Raw genomic sequence first — 14,599 nt, 5'->3', positions numbered from 1 at the left:
TTCCATCATTGTATCAAAATGGAGTAAATTGTTGAGAAGGCTTGACTTCAGCTTCAAAGATGTAGCTATGATTTATCACTGAAATACAATAAGAAGTAGTAGTTTATGAAATAAAAATAAATGAAGCACCACTTTTTTTGGTTATGGTTTAGTTTTGGCTAAAAGGTATTTTTCTTCCAAATTAAATTTTTCTACTGAAATGCACTTTTTAAAAATTTATCTCCCCCCTCCAGCTCTCCCCTAAAAAGAAATATATAGAAACTGAATGCAATTTGACAGGCAAGGCAACATTTTAGCATTTTGGTATTTTTCATTGTTTCGAAAACCAGAAGTTCATATATTCTCTTTTTCAAAGCTATACTCAGCTTGGAAAATACATAATTTACTGGTAAGCAAACAAAAAAGTCCATATCAATTCAACAGTCAAAATTTTACCATGGCTTTCTGAAGTCTCTCTACTAAGATCCCACTTTTGTAGCTGCACCCAGTTGTTTTTGTTTGTGTTTTTTTTTTTCCATGTAAATACATATTGTAATAAAACCAGTTACATACAAAAAAACCCCCACAAAAACAACAAAACAAAACAAAACAAAAACAACAAACAACCCAATGCTTAGGAGCACTACTATGTTACTTCATATTTTGTGACCAAATAACCTCCCTCTAATATTACTAAGTCTGGCAACGTTTTTGGATATGGGAAGGAGCAGGGGAGTACATACTGCATAATAGTGATAATCTTTGTTATTTTCTATGGACGATTCTCTTCAAGGAATACTTTGAAAAAAGCGGACTTTTAAATAGGATCCAAGTGTCTCACAGTATGGCAGTGAAAAGCTAGTAAGACCTTCCTAACTTTTATTATATTAATTGGTGTAGTAGCCAAGACACAGTTTGTAACCACTTTATCCCCAGAAGGTGTTAAGCACATTCGTGCAGTTTACCAACCAAAACCATCAGTGGTAAGGATTGTATGAGCAAACGCTATTTTACAGATTTCCTATAATATATTTTATAGTTTGTTTTTGCATAGCTAGCTTAAAAACTACAACTATCTACAAGGCAGAGAAACAAACAAACAACTGAGCTGCGCAGGCGCCTTGATGGGACGAGGGCGTGGACACCCTTTTTCCTTCTGCGTGGCCAGACCAGCTCAGACTGGACCAGCGCAAGCACAGCCAGCGCGCCGCACCCCAGCACCTCAGACTCGCGGCATAGCAGACCTCAGCGAAACAGACCCACCATGAGCAACTTAGAAATTTTAAGAAGTGATGTGAAGGCATTGAAAAGTGATATCCTGAACGCCATGCAAAAACAAAATGGGATCCTAGAAGGTGCCATACATGTCTACTTTGCCATGTTTATTGTCATTATTGTTTTTGCTGGTCTTGTTTTGTATTTGCTCTGTCCTTGCAATCACTTGCATGAAGTATGTAGTCGTTTGTGTAGACGGTCACCCTCATTCCCTGAAAATACTGAACCTACCCCCCCTACCTCCCCCCTACCTTCCACCTCTAACCCTTCCCAGCCATAGACCTCGGTCCTGGCCTGGGATCTCCCCAGTTATGTAAAAATAATGTTAAGAAATTGTTAATTGTTAATGTTGATTGTTAGTTGTTGTAATTGATAATTGTTGATAATTGTTGAGTTTTACAGTTCCTTTCTGCTATCACCGTGGATGGAAAACACCGGTTGGAGTTGGACTGTTACAGCCAAAGGACTAAATTTTCTTTGGGACTTATACCAGAATGCTGGATAAAGGTGGAGACATCATTGACCCGAGAAGAGTGGTAGCAGAGAAAAAACTATTTGGACTTTTTGGGGACTTTGGGTTGAGGGTGGTTGTTATCTTTGTAATTGTTCTTAGGATTTTTTATATAATTGTTGTTGTTATTGTTGTTGTTTTTAGCTGATGCTCTCTTCCTACTTTTCTATCCTTTCTTCTCCCGTTTGTGCACATCTGGTGGCCTGCAGCTCTAGGCAGGCAAGCAATAAGTGTGCTAAAATTTCCTATTTTCCTTATCTATCTTTCAAAACCACCACGTAGGAAAAAAAAAAAAACAACCACAAACAAACAAACAAAAAAAACCCACAATGTTGAGCCACCCAGGAAAGTAGCATTGGATTGTCGAGCCACGGGGTGATGTGGCATTCAGAATGTACAGTGCTTGTCTCGAACAATCCAAGAGGTAAGTGATGGACTTTGGCACTCAGGATATCTGTTGTCTGTCTTGTGGCATCTGAGAGCTGAACAACATTTGTTGATGGACTAAAGAGATGTCTCAGCAACCCACTCAACTGTTTTGCTTCCCCTCCTGCAATGTGTACCTGAGTACTGGGGAGTTTAATGTGGGACATGCTGAGCTTGGAGAAAAAAAGGAGATCTACAGCTGGTGCTGGGACAGTGATAACCAGGCCTTGATATGATATCTCATGAAAACCACCAACTTAGCAGGACAAGACAAAGAGTGCTGGTCTCAAGCCACTTCCTAGGACTGAAACTCCACTGCAATAAACTAATCCTGTGGTGCCAGTTGTCTCAACCTCTTCTTTGAAATGGCTGGTCTTAACATTTAGCCAAACAAAGACTATCTGCAGGACATAGCCCTGGAGCCATACCTACCCCCCTGCTATCTCGGAGGAGCACAGAGAAGATAGCAGGATTTTCTCCCTTATTCAGGGAGAAAAGTGGGGGTGCAGTGGGCAAGAACTGTATAAAAATCTGTGACACTATGGGTGCATAGGAAGCACTTCCCCACCAGGAACCACTTCCCCACCGACGACATCGCTGGACCGTGGTGGTAACTATGCTCTTGCTTGCTGTCCTCTGTGTTTCTGCTTTCTCCTTTCTTTTCTGTCTCTGTTTTCCTCCCTGTCCTATCCGCTCTAGGGACTTTGCTGTGTTACTCTAATAAAAATTTGTTGTGTATGTGACATCTGACCTTGTTTGCGTCTTAATTTCACCATTCGGGATCACCTTTAATAAAAAAGTGCCACGTATCCGAATACCGGATCGTGACAATTGGAAAAAAAGGTGTTCTAAATGTAAAGAATAAAAAAACTAAATAACAGTTTCAAAATGACAGGTATTTCCTCAAGAAATCTAATTAACTGACTGCTAATATTCCTTCCACTGCTTTTAGGATTGCTCTTCTGGAGGCATATCACATCTATTTCATTGAGTAATCAAGTTTGGTTGGTAATGGCTGGTATTTGGATGATTTTAAAGACATTAATTCTCCCATAGAAAATTAATAATTAGAAGACATTTAGTACAACTAATGATTTATGTGGATTGTATTAAATAGAATAAATAATTATTTGATTCATCACATGCACAGCTAGCAACTGTGATTATCTGGTCAATGCACTTTCATAAATGATAGCAACATTATAGACATTGACACTTTTTGCTGATATTCTTTCAGATGTCTTGAAAACCTTTGTATGTCTTTATAAAAGGCAACGAGATAGCTAGTGTATTCAACTTAAGACTTGTCCTGATAGCTTATCTCTTGTATTAGGTATAAATCCTCCTGAAATGGATTATTATTCTATTTTTTCCTCTAAATTCTTATAAAGCTTTTTTATAAAATGTCATTATTTCTTGGAAGTCTTGGCTCTTAATTTCTTCTTCCAAAGCAAGACAGTCTTTTGTATACTACACTATATACAAAAATCAGTAATTTTTAGCTTGTTAAGAAGTTCTATCTTTGTTACAAATTTGTCAGATAATTAACATTAGAAAATGAAGACTAAGAAACGATAAAAAAATAAGTAGTTTATGTTCATCCTGGTACCTTTATAAATTAAACTTTGTGGTGATGTTCTTTATGAAATAAACTTTACATAAAGTTGCTTTTTGCATTTATGCATGAAAAAAAACCCCTTAAATTCACTGGCTAATTTCAAATTCTGAAAAGTCACAAGACTTAAAGTGCTATTTCTATATATTCCATGTAAGTGAAAGCTGTTGCTAATGACTGAAATGCTTTACCATTAGCTTTCCAGGCAGAGATGAGAATTCAGGAGGGATTTTGGTCTTCATGTGGCTAAAATTAGACATGTTATCTTAACTATAAAAAAATTACAGTCTATGATAAGGAAGCCATAATACTCAAATATGCAAATAGTATTATCGGTCTTTCAGCTCTCAGTGATAAAGGATGCTATCTGTCTCATGCTTCTTTGTCTTACACATGTTGTTTAATTCCAAGCAAAAAGAGTGGGAAGAGAAACATTTAATAAATACAACTTTCCAACCTGTATCATTTAAAAGAAAGGGCAATTAACTCAGAAATGTGAGAGAGAATGGCAAAATCTGAATAAGCCACAACAAAGAATGGGATTTGTGTTACTGTCTATAAATATTTACAGTGCAGATTTACATTTTACAGCTGATAAATTCTTTCTAATTACTTTTAAATCAGTGGTGAAAAACAAAAGCATTTCTGGGTTGTGAAACAACATTTTTTGCCATGTTTTGCCAAGATAAATAAATCCTATCACTAACTATTAACACACTATTAAAGAGATCAGAAAACAAATTTTCTTTCAGGCAGACACCTGCAGTTCCTGGGTGACTTCATTAATGTCTGTGTTTAAAGAACTACAGTCTCAGGATAAAGTTCACAGATAGTAAACGGCCAATGAAAGGCTCCTCCCTCCCAGAAGTTCCCAAATCTCCTTTTATTCAAGGTTGATAAAGGATTGTAGATTAATTTATGCTTTTTTATTTTTTTCTTTTTTTTCTTCTTTTTTTTCCCGTCCAGGTTATGGTCATGTGTGGCTACAATATTTTGGTGGCAATTTCATTTGGAACATTCTTATTGACACTTCAGACATTCCTGAGTCAGTTTACTTCAACAGTTCAGGCAGCAGCTTTACTATTTCAGTCCTGAGTTATTATTTAAAAAGGACTGCCAATTATATAGAACTACTACACACTATTGTGTAGTAGCTTTTATGAAATTTAATTTTATTGAACTTTTTAATTGTGCCTTATTACAGCTTATTTTCACTGTTGTATAGGGACTGCAATTCTGCCCGTATCATCCTGGTGTGCATAACTTCTCTTATGTTATTTCTTTGATGATTCACATTTAGTTATAATACATACAGGTTTTCCACTTGTCCTTTTGAGATCCAGTCAATAGACTAAAGCAAAAAATTGTGCCTTATTGAAGTAGATGAACTCTTTTTGGAACCTCAAAGGTAATGAGAATAACAGAGAAGAAAACTGCGTGAACCAAAAAACCTCATCCCCAAAATTCAGTTGTAAAGATGGAAGAAAGGCATCAGAACAAGATTAAAGAGACCTTGGTCTGCTTTTACTGTAGTGTATCTAGTAACAGACAGAAATACTTCATCTGGGATTCAACTCATCTTATCTACCTTCAGCTGTCTGAAACTTAGTTTTCTAAATCAAAGCTCTCTCAGTTTAAGCTCTGGTACAAGAGACTGCATCCTCTAGCTAAATGTCCATGCCACCTGTATTTGTGTTTTTTCTCCAACTACAAAATAGGGAAAGCAATATTTAATATATGAAATAATTCATTATTTTGTTCACAATAATGATATTTGCACTTCAACAAATAAACCAGCCAACAAACAAAGCTTATTGAACTTTCTGGATCGGATTGATGCCTATGCTACTGTAAAATGAAAACATGTACATAAAGCACATAGTATAATTTTCCCTAATACATATCAAGCATCACAGACGCTATTGTAATACAAATAAAATATCTTCCATTGTGTATTTCACCTGACTTCTTCATATGGAAAAAAAAATATATATATGTATCCATTGAAATAGCATACAATGAAAGTGAGAAGTAGCACAGGAGTAACACAGAAATGGTATTTGAAACTCTGAGAAGAGAGGTTGTCATGGAAACAGCTGGGTTAGAAATCTTTTTGTTGCTACAATTTTATTTAGCTGCTGTTTAGTGTTCATGTTATTATAAGAAATTGATCTTTCCAAGTTAATCATGGTTTTATTTTTCTCATAACAAGATGTTACATTAAGAACTTCTCAGATGCAAGGCAATGACTAACAGCATATTTACGTATATTGAAACATAAAAAACTTGTAAACTTCCATTTTACTCCTACACTCATCTAGATGAAAGATTAAAAGAGAAAGGTGAGTAAAAGAGTTAGGCACTGTTTCCATAAATGCTATCATGGCATCCTAGACAATGTTTACCTAGAATGAAGTAAAGGAAGAAGATAATATGTATAGACAGTCCTTCAAAATGTGAAATGCTTAAATTATTTATTCTATCTGAATGTAACACATGAACTGAAAAAATCAACTAACAAAACTTACCTACAAATTTTTTAAAAAGTTTTACAATTAAAACAAATAAACAAAGTTAGAATCATAGAATCACAGAACTATTCAGGTTAGAAAAGACCCTTGGGATCACCGAGTCCAACCATCCCTACTCTACAAAGTTCTCCCCTAAACCATATCCACCAACACCACATCCAAATGACCCTTAAACACATCCAGGGATGGTGACTCAGCCACCTCCCTGAGCAGCCTATTCCAGTGTCTAACCACTCTTTCTGTGAAAAAATTTCTCCTAATGACCAGTCTAAACCTGCCCTGTTGCAGCTTGAAGCCATTCCTTCTTGTTCTGTCACTAATTACCTCTGAAAAGAGACCAGCACCAACCTCTCTGCAATGACCTTTCAGGTAGTTGTAGAGACTGATGAGGTCTCCCCTCAGCCTCCTCTTTCTCAAACTAAACATTCCCAGCTACTTCAAGCGTTCTTCATAAGATTGATTCTCTGGGCCCTTCACCTGCTTCGTTGCCCTCCTCTGCACTCGCTCCAGCACCTCGATATCTCTCTTGAATTGAGGTGCCCCAAACTGGACACAAGACTCCAGGTGTGGCCTCACCAGCGCTGAGTACAGGGGGACAATCACCTCTCTACTTCTGCTGGTCACATTATTTCTAATACAAGCCAGGATGCCATTGGCTTTCTTGGCCACCTGGGCACACTGCTGGCTCATATTCAGCCACTTGTCAATTAGAACCCCCAGGTCCTTTTCTGCCAGACACTTTCCAGCCACACTTCCCCAAGCCTGGAGCGTTGCCTGGGGTTGTTGTAGCCCAAGTGCAGGACCTGGCACTTGGTCTTGCTGAAGCCCAGACCATTAACATTAGCTCAAGGATCTAATCTATCCAAGTTTCTCTGTAGAGCCTCCCTATCCTCATGCAGATCAACACTCCTGCCTAGCTTTGTGTCATCTGGAAACTTACTGATGATACACTCTGTGTCCTTATCAAGATCATCAACAAAGATGACAGAACAGAAACAATCCCAACACTGAGCCCTGAGGAACACCACTTGTGACCGGTCACCAGCTGGATTTGACTACCAGGTTAATTAGAAATAAAACACAAATACTCAGGTGACAAAGTAAAAAAAATGCTTGCTAATCAGCCTGCCTACAAGAAACAGAATTGTAATTAGTCTGTACAAGCATACCTACAACAAATAAGAGTTTCTTAATATTAATTATCATCAAACAGAAGAAGTGTGAAATTCCATTGAGAGAATAATGGAAAGGGCAACAATTGGCACATCTTCAGAAAACAACCTGAAGCAATGAATATAAAACAAGCTTAAAAGAAAAACATTAATGATGTTTCAATGAACAATAGAAATTGTCAAAATAATAAAAATGTGAGGACAAATAAAAACAATCTGTGGTCCGAGCCACATAAACGAAGGAGAATGAATATAAATAATGAATAAAATATACAGGCAATGAATCCATGGGTTTTGAAAGCATGGTATTTTTTAGAACAAGAGCAGATTTAACACTCTTCACTGACATTTTTCTCCTTGCTAAAAAAGCTGATTTACTGATAGTTAAAACGTTTTGAGGACACATCAGTCTTAAAAAAGCTAGGATCACAACATAAGTTCAAATACTGCCCTTTAGGGCTTCCTTGTCAGTAATCTGCCCTTTAGCTTTCTTAATGGACTGTGTGAAAAATTACATTTACTCGATATTGAGCCAACACCATATTAGCTCCAATATCATATATTAGATTGAATGCCATATACTAGCTGTGTGTGTATCATCATTGAAAGTTACACTGATTCCTTCCATCGATGAAGATGGCATTATGTTGCACTTTTAATATACTTCATTTGGAATATAAATTAATCAATACTGATCAGTCCTTATGTTTCTGATGAAAAAAATCACATGGGGACAGTGAGTGATGGAAAGAGACATACTGCTAGTGTCTACCATGTTTTCCATAGTACTTTTATTTCTCTCTTGAGGTTTTCTCTCTTCCAGTGAAAGAAGCAGAAATTTATTCCTATAGAATTGATGAAAAACATCTTTCCAGTAGGTGTTATTTAACAACGAAAGACTGACTGCTGTGTTGGAACACATATTTCAGACTTTTCCAATGCTGTCTTCCAGGCATTTCTGCCATAGGCAAAGCACTTGCCTCTGTCAAAGTACAGAGCAGAAGGTTTCTCTAGGACCTTTCCACCCTGCTTATAGGGCTTATTCTTATGGTACTTTCACCATATTTCAAGACTCTTAAATAGAATTCCTTGTTAGTTATATCACTGACTAAGCAGGATTGAAATATTTTAGAACTTTTTGGGTTTTTTTTCTTTAGGTGCAAGACATACCTGAAAAGGTTAAAATACAGAAGGTTCCTATTTTTACTTTTATTAAATCTGGTGATCCCCAAGATTGATGCTTGTGGGTGTATGGTCCTCTCCAGGGGTGTAGTACTTCAGGAAAAGACTGTTCCTGCATGGGCTTCTTCTCCTCATGGTGTGCCTCATTTTTTTGTTCTAGCTTTTTCAGTGTGTGACTAATGTTAAGTTCCAAAGTCATGACCCTTCTTCCACAGTGACTGGAAATCTGGTGCACAAGAAACTCATGTGCCCTGAAAAACCAGTCACACAGTGCCAATGTCATCCAGTATGTCCACAATGATCCATATATTTAGTGGGAGGCAGAGATCACTTTTCTAGAAGCTATTCTTTTAGTAAGATATAGATATAGAAAGGTATACCTTTTAGAAAACTATGCATATATAGTTAGAGGTATATAGATGGTGTTCAGGTGGTATATTCTATGCCCCTGAAATGAAAGTCCTATAAAAGAATGCAATGAAAACACTTAAAAAAATTCATTTGAAGAAATTCACTGTTGATAATCATACGCCATCATCAACCAATATTGTTCATCACCTAAATGGAAATACTGTTATCTAAAATGTTAAAGTTCAAATACAATGCTTGTAAAATCCCCTGTATAAGGTCATCAGAATATAGGAAAAGCCATACTAGCAGCCACCAGCCACCTAAGCTATAATATTATAAAAGTACTTTCCTGTTAAACACTTCCAAATGATGGCTATTCTGTTCACCTGAAAGCCATGCATTTATTCTACACAGATAGAAAAGGAAGTATGTAATCATATCATACAATCATAAAGTCATAGAATGGCTTGAGTTGGAAGGGACTTTAAAGATCATCTAGTTTCAACCCACCTGCATGGGCAGGGATACCTTCCACTAGGACAGGTTGCTCAGGGCCCTATTCAGTGTGGCCTTGCACACTTCTCGGGAGGGGGCACAACTTCCCTGGGCAGCCTATTCCGGTGCCTCACCACCTTAACACTAAAGAATTCCCTACTAATGTCTAACCAAAATCTCCCCTCTTCCGGTTTTAATCCATTACGTATTATCATCTCACTGCAAGCCCTTGTAAAAAGCCCTTCCCCTACTTTCCTGTAGGTTCCCTTCAGGTTCTGGAAGACCTCGATAAGGTCTCCCTGGAGCCTTCTCTTCTCCAGGCTGAACAGCCCCAACTCTCTCAGCCTGTCCTCACGGTAGAAGTGCTCCAAAGACATTCTCCAATGCCATTTTATGTTACTCTGTCCTATTTCTTACCTTGAGATGTAAAAAAAATTGTAGTCTATCAAAAAAGTAGAGTCCCACAAGAGTACATTACCTAAAGTAACCTATACCTTTTGATGGATGAGGTTCTTATGCTGTGATACAAAGCTAGACTACAGTGCAGACTATTAGACAAAATTAGATTATAGAAATTAAAAAAAAATGCAAAAATTTCAACATCTCATATCAACCGATCCCAAATGTTTAAAAGGCAAGAGCTTCTCTAGTTAAGTATTTAAAAGTTCAGACTCTAGTTATGTCAGGTTTCCAGCAATGCTGGGATATATTTATATGAATTAATGATCTGTGTGATTAAATGACCTAATTTAATCCTACTTAGTGACAGTATCTTATCAACAGCAGAACGGAGTACTGAAGTAATCTCTAAGAAATATCTCAACTGTACCACACAGAATTGCAATGTATTATTTTTAAAGCTGCTGAAAGATTTGTCATATAAGAATAATAGTTTTATTGTTAAAATTGACAACATATTAAGACAATGAACTACCTGACAATAACTAATAAAGCATGAAATGTATTTCCATGAAATTAGCACATACAAATTAAATGTGTATATTTTAGATTTACTAAATACATATAGTTCTTCTGATTTCTTAACAAGGAAGAGCAATCCTGCTTCTCAAGGATGGAGGAATTATGTACGTATGTTTGAAAACTAAAACTAAGAAAGGTACTTTTTTTTTTGTAATTTTAACTGACTTTGTGGGATAGAGAAGCATTCAGAGTAGATCTGGGTGGCTTTCTAGAGAGAGAAGGCACACCTAAACAGGCACCAAGGATACAGGTGAAGATTAGAGTTACAATTCAGATTTGGATGAGCAAAAACTAGTGATCAGGATCCTCAGCTCAAAACTGCCATCAGCATTGTTCTGCAGTTCATATTAGCAGAACCAGTTATTTGATTAACTTGTGATATTATATATATTTTGTAAAAAATTACTCTGTTAATTGCTTTAGCCCTTAGGTCATCTTTCCTTACCACTTTAATAAATGAAGAATTACCTTACCGATGTTCTCTTAGTTTCTAATATGTGGAATTTCCTTCTGGAATAAAAAAAAGTTTGCTGTCACATTCAACCCTATCAAGTCAGTCGCAGTTTTGACACTGGATAGGCAGATGAAAAAAGAAATCTGGCACACTCTTCACAAATTTGAACTTTCTCTGAAATAAGAGTTCTTTTCAAGTTCTTACGTCTTTCTCTGTTATCACTGTTGAGTTATCCATTATATTATATATTTCAGCAGCCTGTGATTATCGTCTATTTATTTCAGCTTGGAAAGTATATAAATATTGAAAGTCTTGGACTAGGAGTATCTACACCATAACTGTTTTTCCTGTTTTGTTGTGGGGTTTTTTGTTTGTTTTTTTTTTATTATTATTTATTTTATTTTTTAATAATTTGGTTTATTACAGCTCTAAGTGTACTCTGAAGACAGAGAAATATAGACATATATTCAAAAAAGCATACAATTTTTTTAACCTCTTCTTCACTTTTAAAACTGTGCTTATATCCCCCCCCGGTTCTTCTATAAATACATTGAATGTGTCCATAGGATGCTCAGTGGAAAACAATGAATGGGTTTCATATAATACATCACTGCACATCCTTTACTAAAAACTTCAAATTACTATTACTTGTTTTGCCATCATAAATAGCTAAAACCTGTCATTAAGGGTGTTCATCACACTTTACTAGTGTATGTTCTTATGCACAGACTTACAAGTTTCTCTGATTTCAAAAGAGACAGAAGAGATATGAAAACTTATGTGCTATTTTTTCTCTTAAATTGTCATTTATTGCAAAATGTCATTATAAATAAAATTGTCATTTTTCACGTAAGGATTAGCTCAAATTATCCATCTTATCTTTTGATGTGATTCTCTTGCTTGAACTGAGCTAGCAGTAAAAATATCCAGTAATGTGGTGACTTGTTTTCAGGCAATTTACAGTCATTATCCATTTAATGATTGCAATAACTTTATGTGATAGTTACATTTGTTTATCTACACTTTCACCTAGAGAGTAAGAAGTGGGATATTAATTAATTTACCCAAGGGCACAAAGGGAATCTGTATCACATTTAGATTAATAGTCTCCTCTTTTCAAGTCATTGTTAGGTATGCACATCACTACACAATTTACCCCCTCTCTAATTCAGCTTGCCATTACATTAATAATGACACTGGAAATAGTAATACAGGAAGTCTTAACTCATGAAAAATAACTGATCATTTCTACAGATAAGCTCTGGTTCACTGTGAATTATTTGATCCTTTGACTGATGATGGTGAAGAATCACTGTTATGCACAATATTTTAGTAGAGATACTAGAATGAAACTCATAGCTCTAGTGTATATGTGTCCATTACATTGACCTTCATTGCAACAGATGAATACCTGGATTAACCTCAGAGACACGACTCAAAGGAATTAATAGTTACAGACACTCAAACAATACATGCACACACAACCAAGAATAATAATAAAATTAATTGGTTAAGGCCTATCTACAGAGTGGATGACTTTTGTTTAAAGGAAGAGGCACAGACGACCTACTAAGAATATGTCACAACAATTTTCTTTTCCATCACTGACAGACACACATTCTGCTGTGTGAAAGAGATCTCCTTTCAGATCTGTGGGAGGAGGTGCAGGATGCTTCAGTCTAAAATCTACTGTATGTAAGAGTGTTAGTGAACACCAATAGGAGTTAAACATGAGATAGCAAAGAAGTACATTGGAAGTAAGAATCTCCATTTCAGAGGAACAGAGGAGATAAGGTTTGTACTAATGTCTACAACCCTTATTCATTAGAACACTTGAACACATGCCTACCTGTGTCCCAATGAAGCAATAAAAATGAAAGCATCATCTTACCTTTGAAGATGCAATTCAGTATTGTCTTCAGTTCCCAGCTCTGCAGGATACCACCCTTACAGCATTTAAGGACCTCTAAATATCCAAGTCCTCTTAAAATCAATTACTTTGCTTGAGAGGAAAGGTTGGAGACCTGTTTTTCAGTACTATGACATTTCCAGGTTTTTACTAATCACTAGCTTCTCTTCTAAACACCCTAGTACTGTAAGACGTCTTAGACCATGAGTATAAAATTAATTTTTCTGACCTTATTCTCCATAATAACCACACACATATCAAAACCAAAAACTTTTTTAGAATTTACCAGTAATTTCTTATCCATATTTAGGAATGAATTTGCCAGCTGCTAAATCTCTACCCCAGCTTCCTTTGACCACAATGATTATAAAAATTGGAGACAGTCTGTTGATCCTGGTCAAAGGATTTTAGTCAACAAGAGATAACATGTAAAATCCCAATTTATACAGTGTATATATAATTAGCAAAGCAAAATCTTCAACATCGTATTTCTTTCTCTTTTTATTTTGCTAGGTTTTTTTTTGCACTGTATGCTTAGCTCGTTTGCCACCCGGCCTGATCGATCTTGTATGTCCTTTATATCCAATACCATCTTTTCCAGACTCATACAATATTTTGGATACTTAAGTGCACTTCAGAAGACACAAAATGCACATGCTCAGGCAACCAGATTGAGGCTGTACATGATTTAGGCTTCAGTTCTTTCAGGTATGAGTAACGTAGCTGGCAGAACAGGATTCCAAAGACTGTGATTTTGGATATTGGCTCAATTGCAACATGTTTTCCTGCCTAAAACATACATTTTTTTTAAAGAAATATGTTGCTATAAGATGTCTATACAAACAGGCACTAAATAATAGAAAATCTCCAGTTCTACCTTATTTCTTTACCAACGTGTTTCAGCACTTCAAGTACTTCTTAATCTAAGTAATCTATTATTTATAAAAATCAGGCATGGGAAAATTGTCAAGGACAACAATTCAGAACATTTTCCTTTTTATTAGCTTAAATAACTAGCTCTGTATCTTTCAAAATGTAAGCAAATGCTTTCTTTCATATACAAGACTTCATATCACCCAAATAATGGATGTAGAACTTACACACTATGTCAAGCTAGAAATTGTATAAAATTGTGGCAAACTACAAATGCTTACCAAAGGGGCAATCACATTGAAAGCCATTGATTCTCTCCTCACAGGTTCCTCCATTCAAACAGAGTCCATCTAGACAATTATGTACGTGAACAGAACATGTTTCTCCTGAAATTTTAGATATTAAAAAAAAAAAAAAAAGACAAATGAGCTGGTATGTTCAACTCATAGAGACTTATTTTCAATGAAAAAGGACTATGGGATTGTCACAGTCTAAATGCTGACCCACTGGCCAAGGGGCACTTATTGAGTACACAGGGATACTGACAAACATCCTGTGTGTCATGAATTTCTCTGCTTCACTGGTTACAAGACAGTCCATTTTGACAGGCAGTGTTGGAAACATGACAATCAGGAAAACAGAAAGCTTTCCTACTGAGAGTATGCATAATCCTGGAGCTTTTTTCCATTACGCAAAATTACTATATTCAAGCAATTTTTGCTCAGTTGTGTCAATCATTTTCGTTTGCTTCACTCACTGTCTCCTTTGAGAAAGAATGGCAAAGTAACACTGCATATGAAGATCAGGCCAACACTAATTTGCAGACAGTTATGTACAATAGTAGT

At 36.1% G+C, this 14,599-nt stretch overlaps 1 protein-coding gene across 1 annotated transcript in view; it reads right to left on the bottom strand.

Moving 5' to 3' along the window:
• EYS (eyes shut homolog) overlaps window positions 1–14,599 on the bottom strand; it is a 686,220-nt gene that overhangs the window by 653,268 nt on the left and 18,353 nt on the right. Inside the window, exon 4 of the mRNA XM_051613735.1 lies at window positions 14,036–14,140. Within this exon, the coding sequence (XP_051469695.1) occupies window positions 14,036–14,140 (105 nt within the window). The remainder of the gene's footprint in view (window positions 1–14,035; window positions 14,141–14,599) is intronic.

The sequence above is a fragment of the Apus apus genome, chromosome 3 (assembly GCF_020740795.1).
Source record: "Apus apus isolate bApuApu2 chromosome 3, bApuApu2.pri.cur, whole genome shotgun sequence".
Classification (NCBI taxonomy): Eukaryota; Metazoa; Chordata; class Aves; order Apodiformes; family Apodidae; genus Apus; species Apus apus.
The sequence above is the reverse complement of the archived record's forward strand: the minus strand, read 5'-3'. Positions and strand labels throughout refer to the sequence as shown.